General features: G+C 38.1%; 1 protein-coding gene across 1 annotated transcript in view; it reads right to left on the bottom strand.

Annotated features, from left to right (window-relative positions):
* Positions 1 to 10,185, bottom strand: part of Myo3a (myosin IIIA) — a 390,750-nt gene extending 380,565 nt beyond the window's left edge. Inside the window, exon 1 of the mRNA NM_148413.3 lies at positions 10,046 to 10,185. Within this exon, the coding sequence (NP_680779.3) occupies positions 10,046 to 10,052 (7 nt within the window). The 5' untranslated portion in view covers positions 10,053 to 10,185. The remainder of the gene's footprint in view (positions 1 to 10,045) is intronic.
* Between the last annotated feature and the right edge of the window lie 10,879 nt (positions 10,186 to 21,064).

The following is a 21,064-nucleotide window of genomic DNA, read 5'->3' as shown; positions in this document are numbered from 1 at the left end:
ATAGTTGAATTTTGAGCATAGGTATCCTTTCTGAGATATTAAGTATGAGAAATTAACTACTGAGTTTTCAATAGACATGCATAAAGTTAAAAAAAATTCTGAACACAATGCATGGGCAATATACTTCAGTGAGTTTTGAGATACAAAGACAAGAAACACACAGATAGATTAAAACACATGACTATCTTATTATGATGGATATGTATAAAATGTTATAGTAGCCCAGCTGACTAAGCAATTACTTATAAAGTGATAAGGAAAGCTACTGGGAATAAACAGAGTTTGAGCTGGACACTAAAAATAAATGGAATTTTGCCTATAACATGACTTATATTTTAATAATGGTCAAACATTTAAAGTCATGGGTTAGTCACTGTATTATAAAATAATGACAGAAGCAGGCATTTTTGGAAAACAGAGTATAATTAGTTAAATCTTATTTAAAACAAACAGCACCCCCCCCCCCTTAAGCAGATAGAGTAAAGCCTTTGGAAATGATTTATTCAAAATCACACAGAAGGAATTTCAATAGTGAGACTAGAGAAACACTCTAGAGACTGAAACAGTGGGATACACATGATATGAAGGGAAAATGAAAAAATGGTGTGGAGCTTTCATTAGTAAGGAGGCAGAGAGAACAATATGAAAAGAAATGGAGGGAAGAAAGATAAATAATACTAAGGATATTTTAAAAAGTCATAAGCAATCATATTTACCTAAATTTACTTATATATAATTAATATATAACACATAACATATAACATATATTATATATAACATACTATGCTATATATAATGCATATAATATAAATTGTGTGTGTGTGTGTGTGTGTAAGAGGGGGAAGAAGGATTATAAGAGCCAAAGGACTAGGAAGTACTGTTGCAAGATTTTTCTAGATAAGACAGGGATCTACACCCAAGAAACCTCAACAATATGAATGCCTAATAAATCTTGAACAATGGCAACACCAGCTGACATGCCAACATGGCTGGGGGAAGCTCCAGGGGTCCACCTTTAAATAAAGAGCTGCATTACTTCAGGGATAAGCCCCTAATTGATTCTCCAATATCAAGTGGTCAGCCTTAAAAATATGTACATATGAGCAATAGACAACAGACTTAGCAGGTCTTATTTATATTTATTTATATGTATGTTACAATAATAATTAAAGAATAATAGGCCATGAATTTGAAAAGGGGGAGGGTGTTGGGAGGGCCTTGCAGGACAAAGGAAGGGGAAGTGAGATAAACATAGTACATATATAAAATTTAAAAACTACAATTTAATAAAAAATCTTGTTTACTAACAACTTCATCCACATTAAGTTGTATATTCTTATGAGTAGAAGAAATTGTCACATTTAGTAAATAACTCATTACTTAGTGACTAGAGTAGACTATATTCTATATAACAGCAAATGTTTATACATTTAAAAAATTAATTAGCACTCATGGGATGAAAAATAATCTCTAGCACATAAACTTAGAAGCATATAATTAAGTTCTTAATTATATGGGCATGTGAGCCACAGAATTGTTTGCCCTATATATACTTAGTGTATTTAATGTTTTTGCCATAATTCTAAAATGATACTTACAAAGTGACACTTTAAAAATGAAGATTTAGCTTTTTAAAACTGATTTATTATATATTAAACTTTTAGATATTTTTACCATGATAGAAGATCCCAATTCAGTGAGAAAGAGTATGTTACTAAGTACAGGAGGGCCTTCAATACTCACCTCAGCAACTATTCTCTTGTTTTGATAGTCCCTCAGTTGGCTATTCCCTAGAAAATAACTGAACTTTCCTGCCCAAAACTGGCTCAGTCTCTCACGTCTTTCAGATCTCACATCAGCCACTGCTCTCCCAATAAACAAGTCCTACCTTGGTCATTTTGTTTAAAATCTCAGACTACTGTCGTCTTTAATATGACATACAGCACACTTTCCTAGCCTTGTGTCTTATCAGTGTATTTTCTTCCTTACTAGAGTGGAAGCCCCAGGAGCATGTCTTTTATGATTGCTCTTACCCAAACTGCTGTCTAATTCTAGGTTGTAATTGAGGTTGACTTTAAATTCCCAATTCTCCCACCTCTCCCTCCCAAGAAAACGGATTCAGGTGTGTCACTAAGCTTGTCTATCTCATTTCCGAATATCTCAAAGACTCTACAACTAAGACTATCATGAAGTAGATACATACTCACAAATACTAAAAGGAAATGTTAAAAATTTAAGTGGAAACTTTTCAAATCACTTCAACAGTGAATTTTATCAAATACTTTAAAAAGAAATATGTCTTCTTAGCAAAAAATTCTAGCAACTAAACGCACAAGAATCACTTGGAGCTATTTATAATATGATAGATTATATAAAATCTGACAAATCTACTTAAAACCGAAACAAACATAAATTCGGAATATGAAGAAAATGAAATAATTGGAATGAAGGTCTCACAAAAGGGGCTCCAGCTCAAACAGAATCAAATTGAAGAAAGAATCACTGAATCTGAAGGGAAGACATTTGAAACTATTATCTATGAAGTAAAAATAATGAAGCCCAAGAAAGAGTAGGGGACCACCAGTCAAACCAATACATATGTTCTAAGAGTCTGAGACATGACAATAAGGGAGAGAAAGCTTATCTAAAGAAATCTTGGCTAAAAAGTTCACACATTTAGGAAAGACATAGATCTATGGCCCCAGAGAAGTGGACTGTTACACCAAGCTCAGAGAAACCCCACAAAAACATATTGCCAATAATCTGTCAAGAGACAAACATGGAATCCTGCATGTAGTAAGAGAAAAGGAACTCGGCACATACCAAGGACTCCTTATAAGTTTATAAATAGACTTCCTGACTGAAAAACAATCTTACAAGCTACTAAAATAAAAAATGTCAACTAAGAATTATTTATTGGACAAAACCAATCTTCCAAAATGAGGTAGAAGAGCTAGCTAAACATCTCAGAAGGTACAGGAATTGCAGTCGAGCCTGATGACAGGAGTTTGATTCCCAAGGCCCAAGGCCCATATGGTAGAAGGAGAGAACTTCTTCAAGTTGTCCTCTGAACGTCACACACAAGCCTGCAACATGGCACACACATATTTATTTGCTCAAGTATATATGTTTACACACAATAGGCAAATAAAATATAGTTAAAAATTTTGAAATGTGGAAGAAATTTGGACCTTCCAAAACATGCAAAACTATATGGAATGCATTACAATAACACCCTCTGAACAAGATATGCTAGAAAAAGCCTTTAAAATGAAATGAAAAGGTGCCAGACAGTAAATCTGAGAAAATGTAACATTTCCCAGTAAATACAACTATATGGACAAATATAAAACAACATTATAATTATTTTAGTTTACAACTTCATTTAAATGAAATATGTTCATATAAAGTTACAGGGCTGGCCAGATGGCTCAATGGGTAAAATACTTGCTGCCCAAGCTTGGTGACTTGTGATTGGTTCCCCAAACCACAGTAAGGGTGGAAGGAGAGAAGCCACTCCACAAAATTATCCACATACCTCCACAAACACACTGTGCCATGGTGTGCCCATGCATGCATAACAATAAATAATCCTACTATGACGATGATGACAATAACAATGACAACTACTACTACTGTAACTACTACTACTACTACAACTTCTACTACTATTACTAAAATCAACATATTTTAAAAGGTATAACTATGATAACAGATATATAATATACAGATATTTAATTTGTGATACTAATAGCAAAGTTTGGGGGTATCTTAGTTATGGTTTCTATTGCTGATATAAACCACCATAACCAAAAAGCAAGTTGGAGAGGGAAGGGTTTATTTGGCTGATACTTCCATGTTACTGTTCATCATTGGAGGAACTCAGGACAGGAACTCAAACAGGATAGAGACATGGAGGCAGGAGCTGATGCAGAATCCATGGGGAAGGTGTTGCTTATTGGCTTGCTCCTCATGGCTTGCTCATCCTGTTTTCTTCTAGAGCTTGGGACCACCAGTCCAGGGATGGCACCACCCACAGTATGCTGGACCATCCCATATCAATCACTAATTAAGAAAATGCCTTACAGGTGAATCTTATAGATGCATTTTCTCAATTGAGATTTCCTTCTTTCAGATAACTCTAGCTTGTATCAAGTTGACAGAAGACTAGCCAGCACAGTGGGGGAAGAGGTGCAAAAGGGATAGAGATAGTATGTACAGTTAAGTTATCTTTTTTAAAATATAGATTTGAAAGAGAAAAAGAAAGGGTATATGGAATGGTTTGGAGTGAAGAAAGCAAAGATAGAGGTATTGTAATTACATTATATTAACTCAAATTTTTTTTAAGAAGTAAAAGAAAATAAGTTGCTACCAATTCAAGGTGAAAACTAGTCTTCACAGGAACTACGAAAAGACCACAAAACCTATGGAAAGGAAAATGTGCAGCCAAAACCTGTCATTGCAAACATTTTTTTTTTTATCTGAACACAAAATTTGGCAGAAATGGAAGGATGGAGAAGACTATCATGTCATACCAAAATCACTTTCTTCAAAAGCAATAGTAATTCTTTCTCCAGTGTTAAGAGCAGAGAAAGACAACTTGTCTTAAGCATTGCCATTTCAACTTCAGGCTCCATTTTACTTAAGCTGACCAACTCCCCTCTCTAAGCAACAATAGTGACCCATAACATAGTGCCTGTTCCTAACAACGGAAGACAAATAGATTTGATTAGTTGGGGAGAGACACATTGAACACCAGTTAACAGTGCTGAAACGCTGGGGAACGTCTCTGATCCCTGAGCTCTGATTGGTAAAAACTATAACTGTAACTTGGCCATGCCTACAATAGTCAGAATGAGTCCTCAAAACCATCACAAGATCACAGGCATAGTAAAGACATTTTTTTTTTAACCAAGAATTAAAGTGAGTTTAGCAACCTCTGAGGAAGAACTTGAAGAATATACTTGAAGAACTTAAAGAATCTCTGAAGAATATACTTGAAGAATGATAATAATCCCACCAGGAAGGTCTAAATTCCCAAAATCAGCAAAGAAATTGTTAAGTTTGTGGTATTTTTAACTCTGCTCACAGGAACCACTGTGATCTTAATGAAATCTCCAAATAAAGAAGGAGGCAGAGTCCCAATTGGCCATCGCTTGTCACCAAATGAAGCATCTGGTACCAGAACTTGGTTAGATCTAATTGAGTTGATCAAAGTGGTAACATAGAATTTCCAGACAAGCCAGGCAGTTGCAAAGAAAATGGATTGCTCTCTACAAATGGACAGCAATTCCCATTGATGAAGACAAACTCACACAACTTCTTGAAGATGGAGTTGTTGAGCTGGTGTGTACATAGAACTTTCACCCCTGTTTTCTAGCTCCTTCAGTAGAGAAGGTACTCTTCAGGCTACCAAAAGAGAAATATAAACACCAATCCAGCTACAAAACCTTTGATACACAATCTGTCCTCCCTGCAAAATATGTTAGGGCAATAGTGGCATAAAACTTGTGGGAGTAACCTACCAGTGCCTGATTTGATTTAAGGCCCACTCCACAAGATGAAAGTAATATCTAACACTGCTCAGTTGACCAAGAATCAGAGACCAGATAGCCAAGAGACCAAGAGTAAAATCAAATACTATCTGTTAAGACCAATAAAATGACCCCTAATGACAATCTGCTATACTCATAGATCAGTGCCTTGCTCAGCCATCATCTCAGAAGTTTTCTCCTGCAGCAGATGGGAACAAATACAGAGACTCACAACCCAATAATTTGCAGAGAGTGAGAGACCTTGGAAAACTCATTCCTAAATTGTATGTCGCCATCAATTTTCTCCCTCCAGAGCTCAGGGAACCCTGCTAAAGAGGAGACAGAAAGAGTGTAAGAGCCAGAGGGAATGGAGAACACTAAGAGAATAAGGTCCTCTGAGTCAACTTGGGCAAAGCTCATGTGAACTCACTCAGACTAACGTAGTATTCACAGGGCCTACATGGGTGTGTGCCAGGTCCTCTGCATATATATTATAGCTTTGTGAACTCCTGAGTGTGTGAATGAGTAGGTCTTTAATTCTATTGCCTTCTGTTGAGACTCTTCCTTCTTGTTGGTTTTGCTTTGTCCAACATTGATGTGATAGTTTTTGTTTTATCTTAACTGTATTTTATTTAACAATAAAATAAAAATTTTAAAAAGAAAGAGATGCAAACTGGTGCATATACTATGGAAATCAGGTGGCAGGTACCACAAAATACTAAAAATAAAACTACCACGTTTCAGCTAAAAAAAAAAAAAATTCTTGGGTGCTGGGCTTTTAGTTCCAACGTTCAAAAGGCAGATAGTTCTCTGTGTGTTCAAGGCCAGCTTGAATTACATAGAAATTACATAGAAATTCCAGAACAGCCAGAGCTACACAGTGAGACCCTGTGCCTTAGTTAGGGTTTTACTGCTGTGAACAGACATCATGCCCAAGGCAACTCTTACAAAGACAGCATTTAACTGGGGCTGGATTACAGGTTCAGAGGTTCAGTCCATTATCATCAAGGCAGGAGTATGGCAGTGACCAGGCAGGCATGGTGCAGGAGGAGCTGAGAGTCCTACATCTTCATCTGAAGGCTGCTAGCAGAAGACTGACTTCTAGGCAGCTAGAATGAGGGTCTTAAAGCTCACACCCTCAGTGACACACCTACTCCAACAAGGTCACACCTCCTAATAGTGCCACTCCCTGGGCCAAGTATATTTAAACCACCACACCTTGTCTCATAAATTAATTAATTCATTAATTAAAATACAAAAACTCCTGGGCATATTCCTGAAGGATGCTAAGGCAAATTACCACAGATATACTTGCATGTCCATGTTTACTCTTACACTATTCACAGTAGTCAAGATAAGGAACTATCTGAGCAAATAGCCTATTAACAGATAAATGGATACACAAAATGTGGTACCTATAGCATGGTATTTTATTCATGTATAACAAAGAATGCAATTATAACATTGGCAGGAAAGTGGGTAGAACCAAAGATCACTGCATGTAGTGAAATAAGGCTGACTTAAAAATATAAATAGTAGACTGGAGTGATGGTTAAGAGCACTGACTGCCCTTCCAAAGGTCCTGAATTCAATTCCCAGCAACCACATGGTGGCTCACAACCATCTACAGTGGGATCTGATGCCCTCTTCTGGTGTGTCTGAAGAGAGTGACAGTGTACTCATATATGTAAAATAAATCTTTTTTAAAAATATAAATAGCATTCTTTTCTCTCTCTCATGTGTGTGTGTATGTGTGAGAGCGAGAGAGAGCAAGAGAGAGTGAGAGAGAGCGAGAGCAAGAGAGAGAGAGAGAGAGAGAGAGAGAGATGAAAGTAGAAAAAGGACTAGGAGAGAAGAGAAGAGGGGAAGGGACAAGAGTAAGATACTGGAATATATATAACAAGAAAGCTGTAGTAGGGGCTCTTGGAAGAGGAAGAGGAATGGCAAGAAGAGGTGGCAGGGCAATCCAAAGGGCTAATAACATAGTAAAATATATGTATGGAAAGATAATAATTCAACCCGAAGTTTTATACTTTAAATAAGAATAATAAATGTGTACAAAATGATTAGTTCTTAGAAAATGTGTCTGCCTTTTAAAACTGGCAGTTGTCAGAAGCCCTCCAAACCCACAAAAGTTATCAGGTAACTAAGTTTTAGTATAAAAGTGTTGAGTAGATGATCACTGTAGAATAAAATAATAATGTGCATCTAAACAGCTTTATAAAGAATGCTTGGTGCCTGGTAATGTGCCTTACTCCGTGTAGAGAGTGCTGGGTCAGAGTTTGGACCACACTACTATTTTGCCAGTGGAGATGTATTTCCAGAGCTAGAACTCACAAACCCAAATGTCTGCAGGGATCAATGGGGCACAGTACATCAGGGGAAGCAGGTCTGGATCAATTAAGTGGGTCTTGATTATATTGTACCTAAGCACTCAGAGTTTAACACATCCAAATTAGGATAACCCTTCCTGGTTTTTTCAGAAAATGTGGGACCTCTGAAAATGTATGCAAAAACAGCTAATTTTAAAATGTTGGCAAATTATTTTAATGAACTTGAATGACCACCCCCCACCCCCAAAAGCATACTCAAAATACCAAGTTCAACTCTGAAACTACCAATTAGGAATTATACATGAGGCTTTGTGTTCTTCATTAAGTAATGGCCAGGAAAAACAGCCTATCCAGCATCTAATCATTCCTACCTGAAGGAAAACTCAGTGGCCACTACTCACCTGGATTTGCTTTCTATATTCCATGTTCCCAATATGCATAGACTTTATTTCCATCATCCTATCATTTTGTGATCTTTTTAGATCACAAAACTTCTTAGAAAGACATTTCATGGCCTCCAATTTCAGAAAAGATTGGGGATTAAAGAGTTTCTGAAATCATAGTGTGGAAGTGATTAAGAGTGAAGAAGCAAATGTTGCCAAAGCTCATGTTAGAAATTGCGCACCCATTGACAGACACCAGTTCAGAAGAACAATGTTCCCAACTCATGTCCCACAGTAAAAAATTGTCTTTGATGAATTGCTTGAAAGACATTAGGCTTCTGCTTAGTTCCAATGGATAACCATTTCCTATTACCAGGGGAAAGAAGTATATGCTAGCCATCACGGTTCAAATTATCATTTCATCAAGAAGACAAGTGATGAAACTAATTCTTATTTGTAAAAACTTAAAAACTACATTGCAGAAATAACTGAAATATTTTAAACCAAAACCTACATAACTTATGCAAAAGAACTGTATTCTGAAGTATATTTGAACTTTCCAGTGTTTATCCATTATGATTGTTAGTATCACCATCTCATGAACTTTCAAATGTTTTTTTATGTGACAGATACAAGTTACTTTTCAAAGAATATAGGCACCAAAATATATTAGGATGCCAAGATATATTTCAAAAAGAAAGCCTGGGTGATGCTATGCCGTAATGTGTTGTACACTCGCACACACACACATACACACACCCACACACCTACACATGAGAGAAAGAGAGAGGGGGGAGGGGGAGGGGGGCAGGGAGAGCTTGTCTACAAGACCATCAAATCAAATGTAATCTTTTCATTTGTATTTTTGTTCCTGTAGTAAAAAGAGGGGGACAAGATGGATGGAAGTAATTCTTCCCATGCTAGACATCACACAGATGAACACATTGTCTTTGAAAGCACACATATCCCTGCATTTCCCCATTTTAAGATGTAGAGTATAATGAAAGCCCAAAATATGAAAAACTAAAATGGCACAGATAGAATGCACTTTTGCTCATGGATCAAAATCTGGCACTTAGGCCTCTGCAAATCCGGAAAAACTGTCAACTTTACCACCTACCATTAGTTAAGCTAGAAAACAACGCATAATAAAATTCCAAAGCATGAATGTCCCAACCGCAGCTATGGTTCTGAGACAGTAACACAACAGAAAAAAGAAAAAAAAAATCATAGCATTATAGGAATAAACATTCAAGATCTGAAAAAAAGACATCAGAAATTGAACTTTGGAACAATTTAGACAGAAATGTTAACAGTTTCACACAGCTAACAGGGAATGCAAAGCAGCTCATGTTTTGTGCTTGGTGTAAAACCCTGAAGCTAATGGATTGATGCGAATTATAAAACCCGAAGGGTTAAGAGCAAATGGAAGATCAGTTACTTCACCAAGAAACTCATGAAAATGCTTAGGGTTTTCCAAAAAATATGTGTGTGCGCACCTGTGTGACATTCACATGCACTTTTAGAGTCACTGCTAGTTAGTTCAAGACGCAGGACCAATTCCAATACTACTTTTAGCTCCCATTATAATGGGAATTTCAGCAAGGTGCAAAAACAGAAGTCCTGAACTGGGCAGCGGATGAAAATTCAAATGCTCTCTAGCACCTGCTTCCTCTTCTCTACAAACCCTATTCCTCAGGTCACTATTTTCCCTCTGAAACAGGGACGCCACAGGTCTGCCAGTCCCGCCGGGTTCAGCTCAAGTCCCGGCCCCGCTGGGCTCACCCACACTCACTCTGCATATGAGCCAGGCGTTCTAAGGTCTGCAGGCTCCTTCCCCAGGTGGGTGCACAGTGTGGCCACTCCAATTCCTCTGCTGGCCCAATACTGGGATTTTGCACCGCCCTAGCGCGCCGCCGGGTCCCCTACAGAGGGGCGGGGCGAGGCCGGGCGGAGCGGAGCGGGGCGGGCCCCGTGGCACCTCCCAGGGCGGACCCAGGTCGCCCAGAGTTGCTGTCCAGTGGTTAGCTAGATGCTCATCCAACCCAGACGCTCCTGAGTCCTGGCCAAGCCTCCTGGCCCTGCCCAGAAACCACAGGGCTGCACCAGTGCTTGGGACACTCCTCTCCCACTGTGACTCACCTAAGCCTCAAAAAACTGTCCCCCAACAGGACCACCTTCCCCATGCCCAAAACAAGCTCGCATTCCAGGCCTCCACCCCTGGACAACTTCTCTTTGACCCTTGAGAAAGTTGGGGCTGGAATCACGGGGCTGGGACTTCTGCACTACAGATAGAGCCTATCATAACCAGATCTCTACCTTCACCTGCCTCCTGGGACAGTCCAGTCCGTTCCCACACGCCTCACAGACTGGGATACCAGAATGGGTCCATGCTTGCTAAGCTCCCTGGACAGTTCTAATAGGCATTTTGGGTTATCTCTTCTTCCCCTTCAAGGTCAAAATGTCCTTAGATTTTGTCACTGATCTAAACGGGCCTACTGTTCATATCAAAAGGAAAAAAATTGCAAGAGACATCCAGAAGGTCATCTAACCCTTAGCTACCTTTATAAATATAAAAATGAGTATTTGAATAGACATTCAAAACCCTCCCCATAAGATGGTTTTCTATAGAGTAACTGAACTGTGGATTTTTATTTTGCAGAACATCAAATCAAAGATTAACATAAACAGCTCAAACATTTTAAGTTATATCATTTTAAAGAAAAAGATCACCATGAATATACTTTAACACAAATCTAGTCGTTGTTGGATGTACTGAAAAATCAATGAGGCCAGGTATGAGAGCAACACACGCATCATGGGTTCAAGGCCAGCCTGAGTTATGTAGTGAAACCTTGTTCAGAAACCATAAACAATGAACGAATATCCAAGTTCCATATTCAGTAAAAAGCAATGATTTCACTACAGGCAAACAATACATAAACATACATAGAAAACTTGATCTCATTCAGAACTGGGAAATAACCAAATGATATCGAGAAAAACAGATGAAAATGTGGTCATGGGAATTTTAAAAACAGGTCTGTTGGGGAAATAGTTATAAAATATTTTATTGGGAGGTACAAGATCCCTAAGTGAAAAGGTAAGATTTTAAAAAGTAATTTAAACAGATCCTTGAACAGTGTGGGAACTTATTAGTACTTTTGGCAATAGTGGAATGCAGCCTCTTACACTTTAAAAAATGTGCCTAAAAGCTCTTACCTTCCCACACTAGCAGCAGGAGGCAGCTGGGACATTCTTACTACAGCCCGTTCTGCACCACAGTCACTGTTCTGCAGTTTCGACATTATATAGCATCTTTATCTTTGTTTTCATTTTCTCATTTTCAACAGGTGCCCTGAAAGACCTGAGTGTTTGTATAGTGGGCTTTCATAAATTTCAGCTTTTAAGAATAAATTTGTAGATGCTTTACAGTAGTGAATGACAACACACACCACAGTCTAGAAAAATTTAAACATCTGTGACAAACCCTGTTTAATATTTTTCAATATTCTAGGCTGCACTGCACTTCTGTTAGCTTTTATGAACTTGCTACAAAACTCAAAAAGAACCTGCATGTGAATGATTATGGCAGCACACTTCTTACTGTGCTGGGATTGACTAATGTTTAACAGTCAAATAAGTCAGATTTCATCTGAAAATTATCTCTAGAAGATCAGTGGTTCTCATAGTGTGGTCTGGGAGTTACTAGGAAGTGGCCAGATATCAAAATTACTTCCATAGAGAAACTCCATTGGCATCCTTCCTAATGATACAGCGAAGCTTTCCAGTGGCTACGTAATAAAGTATGACATCACTATGGATTGGAAGACTGTAGGGAGTGACTATACCACTGTATGAATGGGCATTTATGACATGTCAAGGCCATGTCAAGGCCACCAATACTTCAGACTCATGGTAATGGCAAAGTGTTCTCCAAGTATGTACAGATGTTGACAAACAGGTTGACTTTTAACACTGGTGAGAAAGTATGATGCTCTCTCGTCCCTGATGACTGCACAATCATGCTCTTGAGAGTGTTCCCTTACAGAGCCTGCTCCTCCACTGAGATTAGCCAACTCAACTTCTCATTCATTCAGTATCATATTGTCATACATATGTATGAGAAACTTGATGGCCAAGATGTTCTTGGGTTATTATATATTATTAGCAATATAGTGTTATAGATAATATCTAAGGAATCCTGAGCTATGTGGGCAAAATCAGGAAAGAAAACATTCAGCATGTTGAAAATGTGAGAACTCCTCAGCAGTAACTATTTCAGAGATTGTATATGTGAGAGTAAAATACAAACTCTCTTGAGTTGTGAAGAGGTTGCAGTTTTAGAACTACTAACGGCAATTTCAGAACTACTGTTTATAGTACCATACCCAACATACCTTAGTTGTCCGGTCCCTACTGCATCACTATACTTCAACAGAATTTTCATTTGTTTCTTTCTTATGAAATATTTATTAATCAGCATTGTTCAGAGAATAGAACCAATAGGATGGATGGGGCAGGGAGGGGGTAGATAGCAGGTAGGTAGATGATAATGGGGAGATGGAGAAATACACAGGCAGGGAGGCAGATGGGGGTAGGTAGATGATGATGGACAGAGAAAGACAGATATATAGTTACATGGATAATAGATAATAGAAAAACAGATAGATGATAGATATATAATTAACGAATATATGCCATTACATTATAGAAAGTTCCATGTCTGCTGTTTGCTGACTGGAGGCTTGGGGGCCAAATGGGGTTATAGTCTAACTCCAAGTTCAAAGATCCAAGGATGAGGAGAGTCAATGGTACAAATTCTTCAGAACCAAGAGACCTGAAATTTGATGGCAAAAGAGAATGGATGTTTTAGGTCAAAAGGAGACATACAAGCTACACTGCATTCTGACCACATTTTTGTTCTACAGAGGTCCTTAATATAATGATGCCTGACTATACTGGCGAGGAAGGAATTTTTTTGTACTTAGACTCTGAGTTAAAAATTAATCCCCAGAAGCCTCCATTCACATACACACACACACACACACACACACACACACACACACACACACACACACACGTATATGTTATTTCAGTTTGCCAGCTATATAAGCACTCCTTCCAGTCAAGTTGTCATAGGAAAGTTCACCATGAACTTTTATTTTAAACCATCAATAGAAAGAGCAATGGTGTTAAGTATGTACACTTAGCTTTGTTTATTTTCAATTGAATATGTGCCTCCACTATGTAGTATCTACCTATATTAGAGTGAATGAGAACATTTTTAAACTACTGCACCTCAACTTGCTTCTCTAGGAAATGGAAAATAATGGGGTTAAATTACAGGAATATTGTCTATATAACAGTTATTTCAAGAATTGCATAAAATTTCCTTATAGAGATTAAAACATTCATGATGTTCAATGCATAATTAGTACATATTAGGTATAATTATTACTTCTGTTCTGTTTTATTATAATTATCACTCCCTCACAAAAGGATTTAGAACACATGTCACTGAATTGTTTCTCTGCCTTTCCCCCATATATCTATTTATTGTTTTAATCATGAAAACTGATAGCTTTGTGGAGAGTGGATCATTATCACTGAGATTCATTGTCTACATGCTATATACAGTTTGCACATTTTTTTTGAAATTCATTCAGACTACACTTTTCTCATTGTTACAAGATAATCCCTTAATCCCTTCACAGACATGACAATACTTAAATGTAGAGATATTGTATGTACTAAATAAAAACATATGGAAGTTCTCAGCCCTTCACTGTCTTAATTTATGTTAAATGTTATCTTGGCTTTTATTCCCTTTCAAAAAATATTCTTTTTTATTAGATATTTTCTTTATTAATATTTCAAATGTTATCCTCTTTCCTAGTTTCCCCTCAAAGTCCCCTTTCCTCTCCCCGGTCCCCCTGCTTGCCAACACACCCACTCCCCTTTCCTGACCCAGACGTTTCCCTATACTGAACATAGAACCTTCACAGTACCAAGGGCCTCTCCTCCCATTGATGACCAACTAGGCCATTCTCTGCTACATATGCAGCTAGAGCCATGAGTCCCTCCCTGTGTTTTCTTTGCTTGGTAGTTTGCTCCCAGGGGGCTCTGGGGGTACTGGTTAGTTTATATTGTTGTTCCTCCTAGGGGGCTGCAAACCCCTTCAGCTCCTTGGGCACTTTCTCTAGCTCCTTCATTGGGGACCCTGTGCTCTGTCTAATGGAAAATTGTAAGCATCCACTTCTGTATTAGTCAGGCACTGGTAGAGCCTCTCAGGAGATAGCTATATCAGGATCCTGTCAGCAAGCTCTTGTTGGCATCTGCCATAGTGTCTGGTTTTGGTGGTTGTTTATGGGATGGACCCCCACGTGGAGCAGTTTCTGGATGGTCATTCCTTCAGTTTTTGCTCCACACTTTGTCTTTGTAACACCTTCCATGGGTATTTTGTTACCCCTTCTAAGAAGGGTCAAAGTATCCACAATATGGTCTTCCTTGTTCTGGAGTTTCATGTATTTTGCAAATTGTATCTTGGGTATTCTAAGTTTCTGGGCTAATATCCACTTATCAGTGAGTGCATATCATGTTTGTTCTTTTGTGATTGGGTTACCTCACTTAGGATGATATCCCCCAGATCCATCCATTTGTCTAAGAATTTCAAGAATTCATTGTTTTTAATATCTGAGTAGTACTCCATTGTGTAAATGTACCACATTTTCTGTATCCATTCTTCTGTTGAGGGACATCTGGGTTCTTTCCAGCTTCTTGATATTATAAATAAGGATGCTATGAACACAATGGAGCATGTGTCCTTATTACAAGTTGGAGCATCTTATGGGTATATGCCCAGAAGTAGTATTGCTAGATCCTCTGGTAGTACAATCTACAATTTTCTGAGAAACTGCCAAACTGATTTCCAGAGTGGTTGTACCAGCTTGCAATCCCACCAACAATGAGGAGAGTTCCTCTTTCTCCACATCCTCGCCAGCATCTGCTGTCACCTGAGTTTTTGATCTTAGCCATTTTGACTGGTATGAGGTGGGATCTCAGGTTGTTTTGATTTGCATTTCCCTGATGTCTAAGGATGTTGAACATTTTTTTAGGTGTTTCTCAGCCATTCAGTATTTCTCAGTTGAGAATTCATTGTTTAGCTCTGTACTCATTTTTTTTAAAATAGGGCTATTTGTTTCTCTGGAGTCTAACTTCTTAGTTCTTTGTATATTTTGGATATTAGTCCTCTATTGGATTAGGATTCCTAACATGTTTTCCCAATCTGCTAGTTGCCTTTGTCTTATTGACAGTGTGCTTTGACTTACAGAAGCTTTGCAATTTTTTTTCCATTTTTTATTAGGTATTTCGCTCATTTACATTTGCAATGCTATACCAAAAGTCCCCCATAGCCACCTACCCCCTCTCCCCTACCCACCCACTCCCCTTTTATGGCCCTGGCGTTCCCCTATATGGGGCATATAAAGTTTGCGTGTCCAATGGGCCTCTCTTTCCAGTGATGGCCGACTAGGCCATCTTTTGATGCATATGCAGCTAGAGTCAAGAGCTCCGGGGTACTGGTTAGTTCATAATGTTGTTCCACCTATAGGGTTGCAGATCCCTTTAGCTTCTTTGGTACTTTCTCTAGCTCCTTCATTGGGGGCCATGTGATCCATCCAATACCCGACTGTGAGCATCCACTTCTATGTTTGCTAGGCCCAGGCATACTCTGACAAGAGACAGCTATATCAGGGTCCTTTCAGCATAATCTTGCTAGTGTATGCAATGGTGTCAGCATTTGGAAGCTGATTATGGGATGGATCCCCGGATATGGTAGTGTCTACATGGTCCATCCTTTTATCTCAGCTCCAAACTTTGTCTCTGTAACTCCTTCCAAGGGTGTTTTGTTCCCACTTCTAAGGAGGGGCATAGTGTTCACACTTCAGTCTTCATTTTTCTTGAGTTTCATGTGTTTAGGAAATTGTATCTTATATCTTGGGTATCTTAGGTTTTGGGCTAATATCCACTTATCAGTGAGTACATATTGTGTGAGTTCCTTTGTGAATGTGTTACCTCACTCACTTTTTGCAGATGATATGATAGTATATATAAGTGACCCTAAAAATTCCACCAGAGAACTCCTAAACCTGATAAACAGCTTTGGTGAAGTAGCTGGATATAAAATTAACTCAAACAAGTCAATGGCCTTTCTCTACACAAAGAATAAACAGGCTGAGAAAGAAATTAGGGAAACAACACCCTTCTCAATAGTCACAAATAATATAAAATATCTCGGCGTGACTCTAACTAAGGAAGTAAAAGATCTGTATGATAAAAACTTCAAGTCTCTGAAGAAAGAAAGAAGATCTCAGAAGATGGAAAGATCTCCCACGCTCATGGATTGGCAGGATCAACATTGTAAAAATGGCTATCTTGCCAAAAGCAATCTACAGATTCAATGCAATCCCCATCAAAATTCCAACTCAATTCTTCAACGAATTAGAAGGAGCAATTTGCAAATTCATCTGGAATAACAAAAAACCTAGGATAGCAAAAACTCTTCTCAAGGATAAAAGAACCTCTGGTGGAATCACCATGCCTGACCTAAAGCTTTACTACAGGGCAATTGTGATAAAAACTGCATGGTACTGGTATAGAGACAGACAAGTAGACCAATGGAATAGAATTGAAGACCCAGAAATGAACCCACACACCTATGGTCACTTGATCTTCGACAAGGGAGCTAAAACCATCCAGTGGAAGAAAGACAGCATTTTCAACAATTGGTGCTGTCACAACTGGTTGTTATCATGTAGAAGAATGCGAATCGATCCATACTTATCTCCTTGTACTAAGGTCAAATCTAAGTGGATCAAGGAACTTCACATAAAACCAGAGACACTGAAACTTATAGAGGAGAAAGTGGGGAAAAGCCTTGAAGATATGGGTACAGGGGAAAAATTCCTGAACAGAACAGCAATGGCTTGCTCTGTAAGATCGAGAATTGACAAATGGGACCTAATGAAACTCCAAAGTTTCTGCAAGGCAAAAGACACCGTCAATAAGACAAAAAGACCACCAACAGATTGGGAAAGGATCTTTACCTATCCTAAATCAGATAGGGGACTAATATCCAACATATATAAAGAACCCAAGAAGGTGGACTTCAGAAAATCAAATAACCCCATTAAAAAATGGGGCTCAGAACTGAACAAAGAATTCTCACCTGAGGAATACCGAATGGCAGAGAAGCACCTGAAAAAATGCTCAACATCCTTAATCATCAGGGAAATGCAAATCAAAACAACCCTGAGATTCCACCTCACACCAGTCAGAATGGCTAAGATCAAAAATTCAGGTGACAGCAGATGCTGGCGTGGATGTGGAGAAAGAGGAACACTCCTCCATTGTTGGTGGGATTGCAGGCTTGTACAACCACTATGGAAATCAGTCTGGCGGTTCCTCAGAAAACTGGATATAGTACTACCGGAGGATCCAGCAATACCTCTCCTGGGCATATATCCAGAAGATGCCCCAACTGGTAAGAAGGACACATGCTCCACTATGTTCATAGCAGCCTTATTTATAATAGCCAGAAGCTGGAAGGAACCCAGATGCCCCTCAACAGAGGAATGGATACAGAAAATGTGGTACATCTACACAATGGAGTACTACTCAGCTATTAAAAAGAAGCTTTGCAATTTTATGAGGTTCCATTTGTCAATTCTTGATCTTACAACACAAGCCATTGCAGTTCTGTTAAGGAATATTTCTCCTGTGCCCATATCTTTGAGGCTTTTCCTCACTCTCTCCTCTATAAGATTTAGTGTCTCTGATTTTATGTGGAGTTCTTGATCTACTTTGACTTGAGCTTTGTACAAGGAGATAAGAATGGATAAATTATCATTCTTCTACATGCAAACTTGCCAGTTGAGCCAGCACCATTTGTTGAATGAAAATGCTGTGTTCTTTTCACTGTGTGGTTTTAGCTCCTTTGTCAAAGATCAAGTGATCATGGGTGTATGGGTTTATTTCTGGCTCTTCAATTCTGTTCCATTGATCTCCCTGTCTGTTACTGTACTAGTACCATATAGTTTTTTCACAATTGCTCTGTAGTACAGCTTGAAGTCAGGCATGGTGATTCCACCAGAGGTTCTCTTATTGTTGAGAACAGTTTTTCCTATCCTAGTTTTTTTTTTTTTTTGTTGTTGTTGTTTTTTTGTTGTTGTTGTTGTTATTCAAGATGAATTTGCAAATTGCCCTTTCTAAATCTGTTGAAGAATTGAGTTGGAATTGTGATGGGGATTGCATTGAGTCTGTAGATTGCTTTCCACAGGATAGCCATTTTGACTATATTAATCCTGCCAATCCATGAGCATGGGAGATCTTTCCATCTTCTGAGATCTTCTTCTACTTCTTTCTTCAGAGACTTGAAGTTCTTATCATATAGTTCTTTCACTTCCTCAGTTAGAGTCACAACAAGATATTTTATATTATTTGTGACTATTTTGAAGGGTTTTGTTTCCCTAATGCCTTTCTCAGCCTGTCTATCGTTTGTGTAGAGAAAGCCACTGATTTGTTTAAGTTAATTTTATATCCAGCTACTTCACTGAAGTTGTTTATCAGGTTTAGGAGTTCTCTGGTAGAATTTTTGGGGTCACTTATATATACTATCATATCATCTGCAAATAGTGATATTTTGACTTCTTCCTTTTCAATTTGTATTCTTTTGATCTCCTTTTGCTGTCTAATTGCTCTGGTTAGGACTTCAAGTACTATATTGACTAGGTAGGGAAAGAATGAGTAGCCTTGTCTAGTCCCTGATTTTAGTGGAATTGCTTCAAGTTTCTCTCCATTTGGTTTGATGTTTGCTGTATATTGCTTTTATTATGTTTAGATATGGGCCTTGACTTCCTGATCTTTCCAAGACTTTTACCATGAATGGGTGTTGGATTTTGTCAAATGCTTTCTCAGCATCTAATGAGATGATCATAAGGTTTTGTCTTTGTGTTTGTTTATATGGAGTATTGTGTTGATGGATTTCTCTATGTTGAACCACCTCTCCATCCCTGGAATGAAGCCTACTTGATCATGATGGATGACGATTTTGATGTGTTCTTGGATTTGGTGTTCGATAATTTTATTGAGTATTTTTGCATTGATATTCAAAAGGGAAATTGAAGTTTTCTTTCTTTGTGGGTCTTTGTGTTGTTTAGGTATCAGAATATTTGTGGAATCATGGAACGAATTGGGTAGAGTACCTTCTGTTTCTATTTTGTGGATTAATTTGAGGAGTATTGGTATTAGGTATTCTTTGAAGGTCTGATAGAACTCTGCACTAAATCCATCTGGTCCTGGGCTCTTTTTGGTTGGGAGACTATTAACGACTGTTTCTATTTCTTTAGGTAATATGAGAATGTTTAAATAGTTAATCTGATCCTGGTTTAACTTTGGTATCTGGTATCTGTCTAGAATATTTTCCATTTCATCCAGGTTTTCCAGTTTTGTTGAGTATAATAGGCCTTTATAGTAGTATCTAATGATTTTTCTGATTTCCTCAGATTCTGTTGTTATGTCTCCCTGAATTTATTAATTAGGAAACTGTCCCTGTGCCCTCTAGTTAGTCTGGCTAAGGGTTTATCTATCTTGGTGATTTTCTCAAAGAACCAGCTTCTGGTTTGGTTGATTCTTTGTATAGTTCTTTTTGTTTCTACTTGGTTAATTACAGCCCTGAGTTTGATTATTTCCTGCCTTCTACTCCTCTTGGGTGAATTTGCTTCCTTTTGTTCTAGAGCTTTTAGGTGTGCTGTCAGGCTGCTAATGTGTGCTCCCTCCTGTTTCTTTTTGGGGGGACTCAGAGATTTGAGTTTTCCTCTTAGGAATGCTTTCATTGCGTCCCATAAGTTTGGCTATGTTGTGGCTTCATTTTCATTAAACTCTAAAAAAGGCTTTAATTTGTTTCTTCAATTCTTCCTTGACCAAGTCATCATACAGTAGAGGGTTGTTCAGCTTCCATATGTATGTAGGTTTTCTATTGTTTCTATTAATATGTTGTTTTTGAAGATCAGTCTTAGTCTGGTGATCTGATATGATGCATGGGATTATTTCAATATTTTTGTATCTGTTTAGGTCTGTTTTGTGACTGATTATATGGTCAATTTTGGAGAAGGTACCATGAAGAAGGAATATCCTTTTGTTTTAGGATAAAAATGTTCTATAGGTATATGTTAAATCCATTTGTTTCATAACTTCTGTAGTTTCACTGTGTCTCTGTTTAGTTTCTGTTTCCATAATCTGTTTATTGCTGAGAGTGGGGTGGTGAAGTCACCCACTACTATTGTGTGCTGTGCAATGTGGGCTTTGAGCTTTAGTAAAGACTTTACATTGGTGTGTATAAAGTTTCCCTCCTTGTCTTTTTTTTAGTAACTTTAGGTTGAAAGTTGATTTTATTTGATAGTAGAATGGCTACCCCAGCTTGCTTCTTGGGACCATTTGTTTAGATTTTTTTTCCAGCCTTTTACTCTGAGGTAGTGTCTGTCTTTGTCCCTGAGGTGAATTTCCTGTATGCAGCAAATTGCTGCATCCTGCTTATTTAATCTGTCTGTTTAGTCTATGTCTTTTTATTGGAGAAATGAGTCCACTGGTATTAAGAGATTTTAAGTAAAAGTAATTGTTATTTCCTGTTATTTTTGTTGTTAGAGTTGGGATTCTGTTCAAGTGGCTATCTTCTTTTAGGTTTGTTGAAAGATTACTTTCTTGCTTTTTCTTTTTGTGTAGTTTCCCTCTTTTTTGTTGGAGTTTTCCCTTTATT

Source organism: Mus musculus, chromosome 2 (assembly GCF_000001635.26).
Source record: "Mus musculus strain C57BL/6J chromosome 2, GRCm38.p6 C57BL/6J".
Classification (NCBI taxonomy): domain Eukaryota; kingdom Metazoa; phylum Chordata; class Mammalia; order Rodentia; family Muridae; genus Mus; species Mus musculus.
This window is presented reverse-complemented; position numbering and strand designations above follow the sequence as displayed.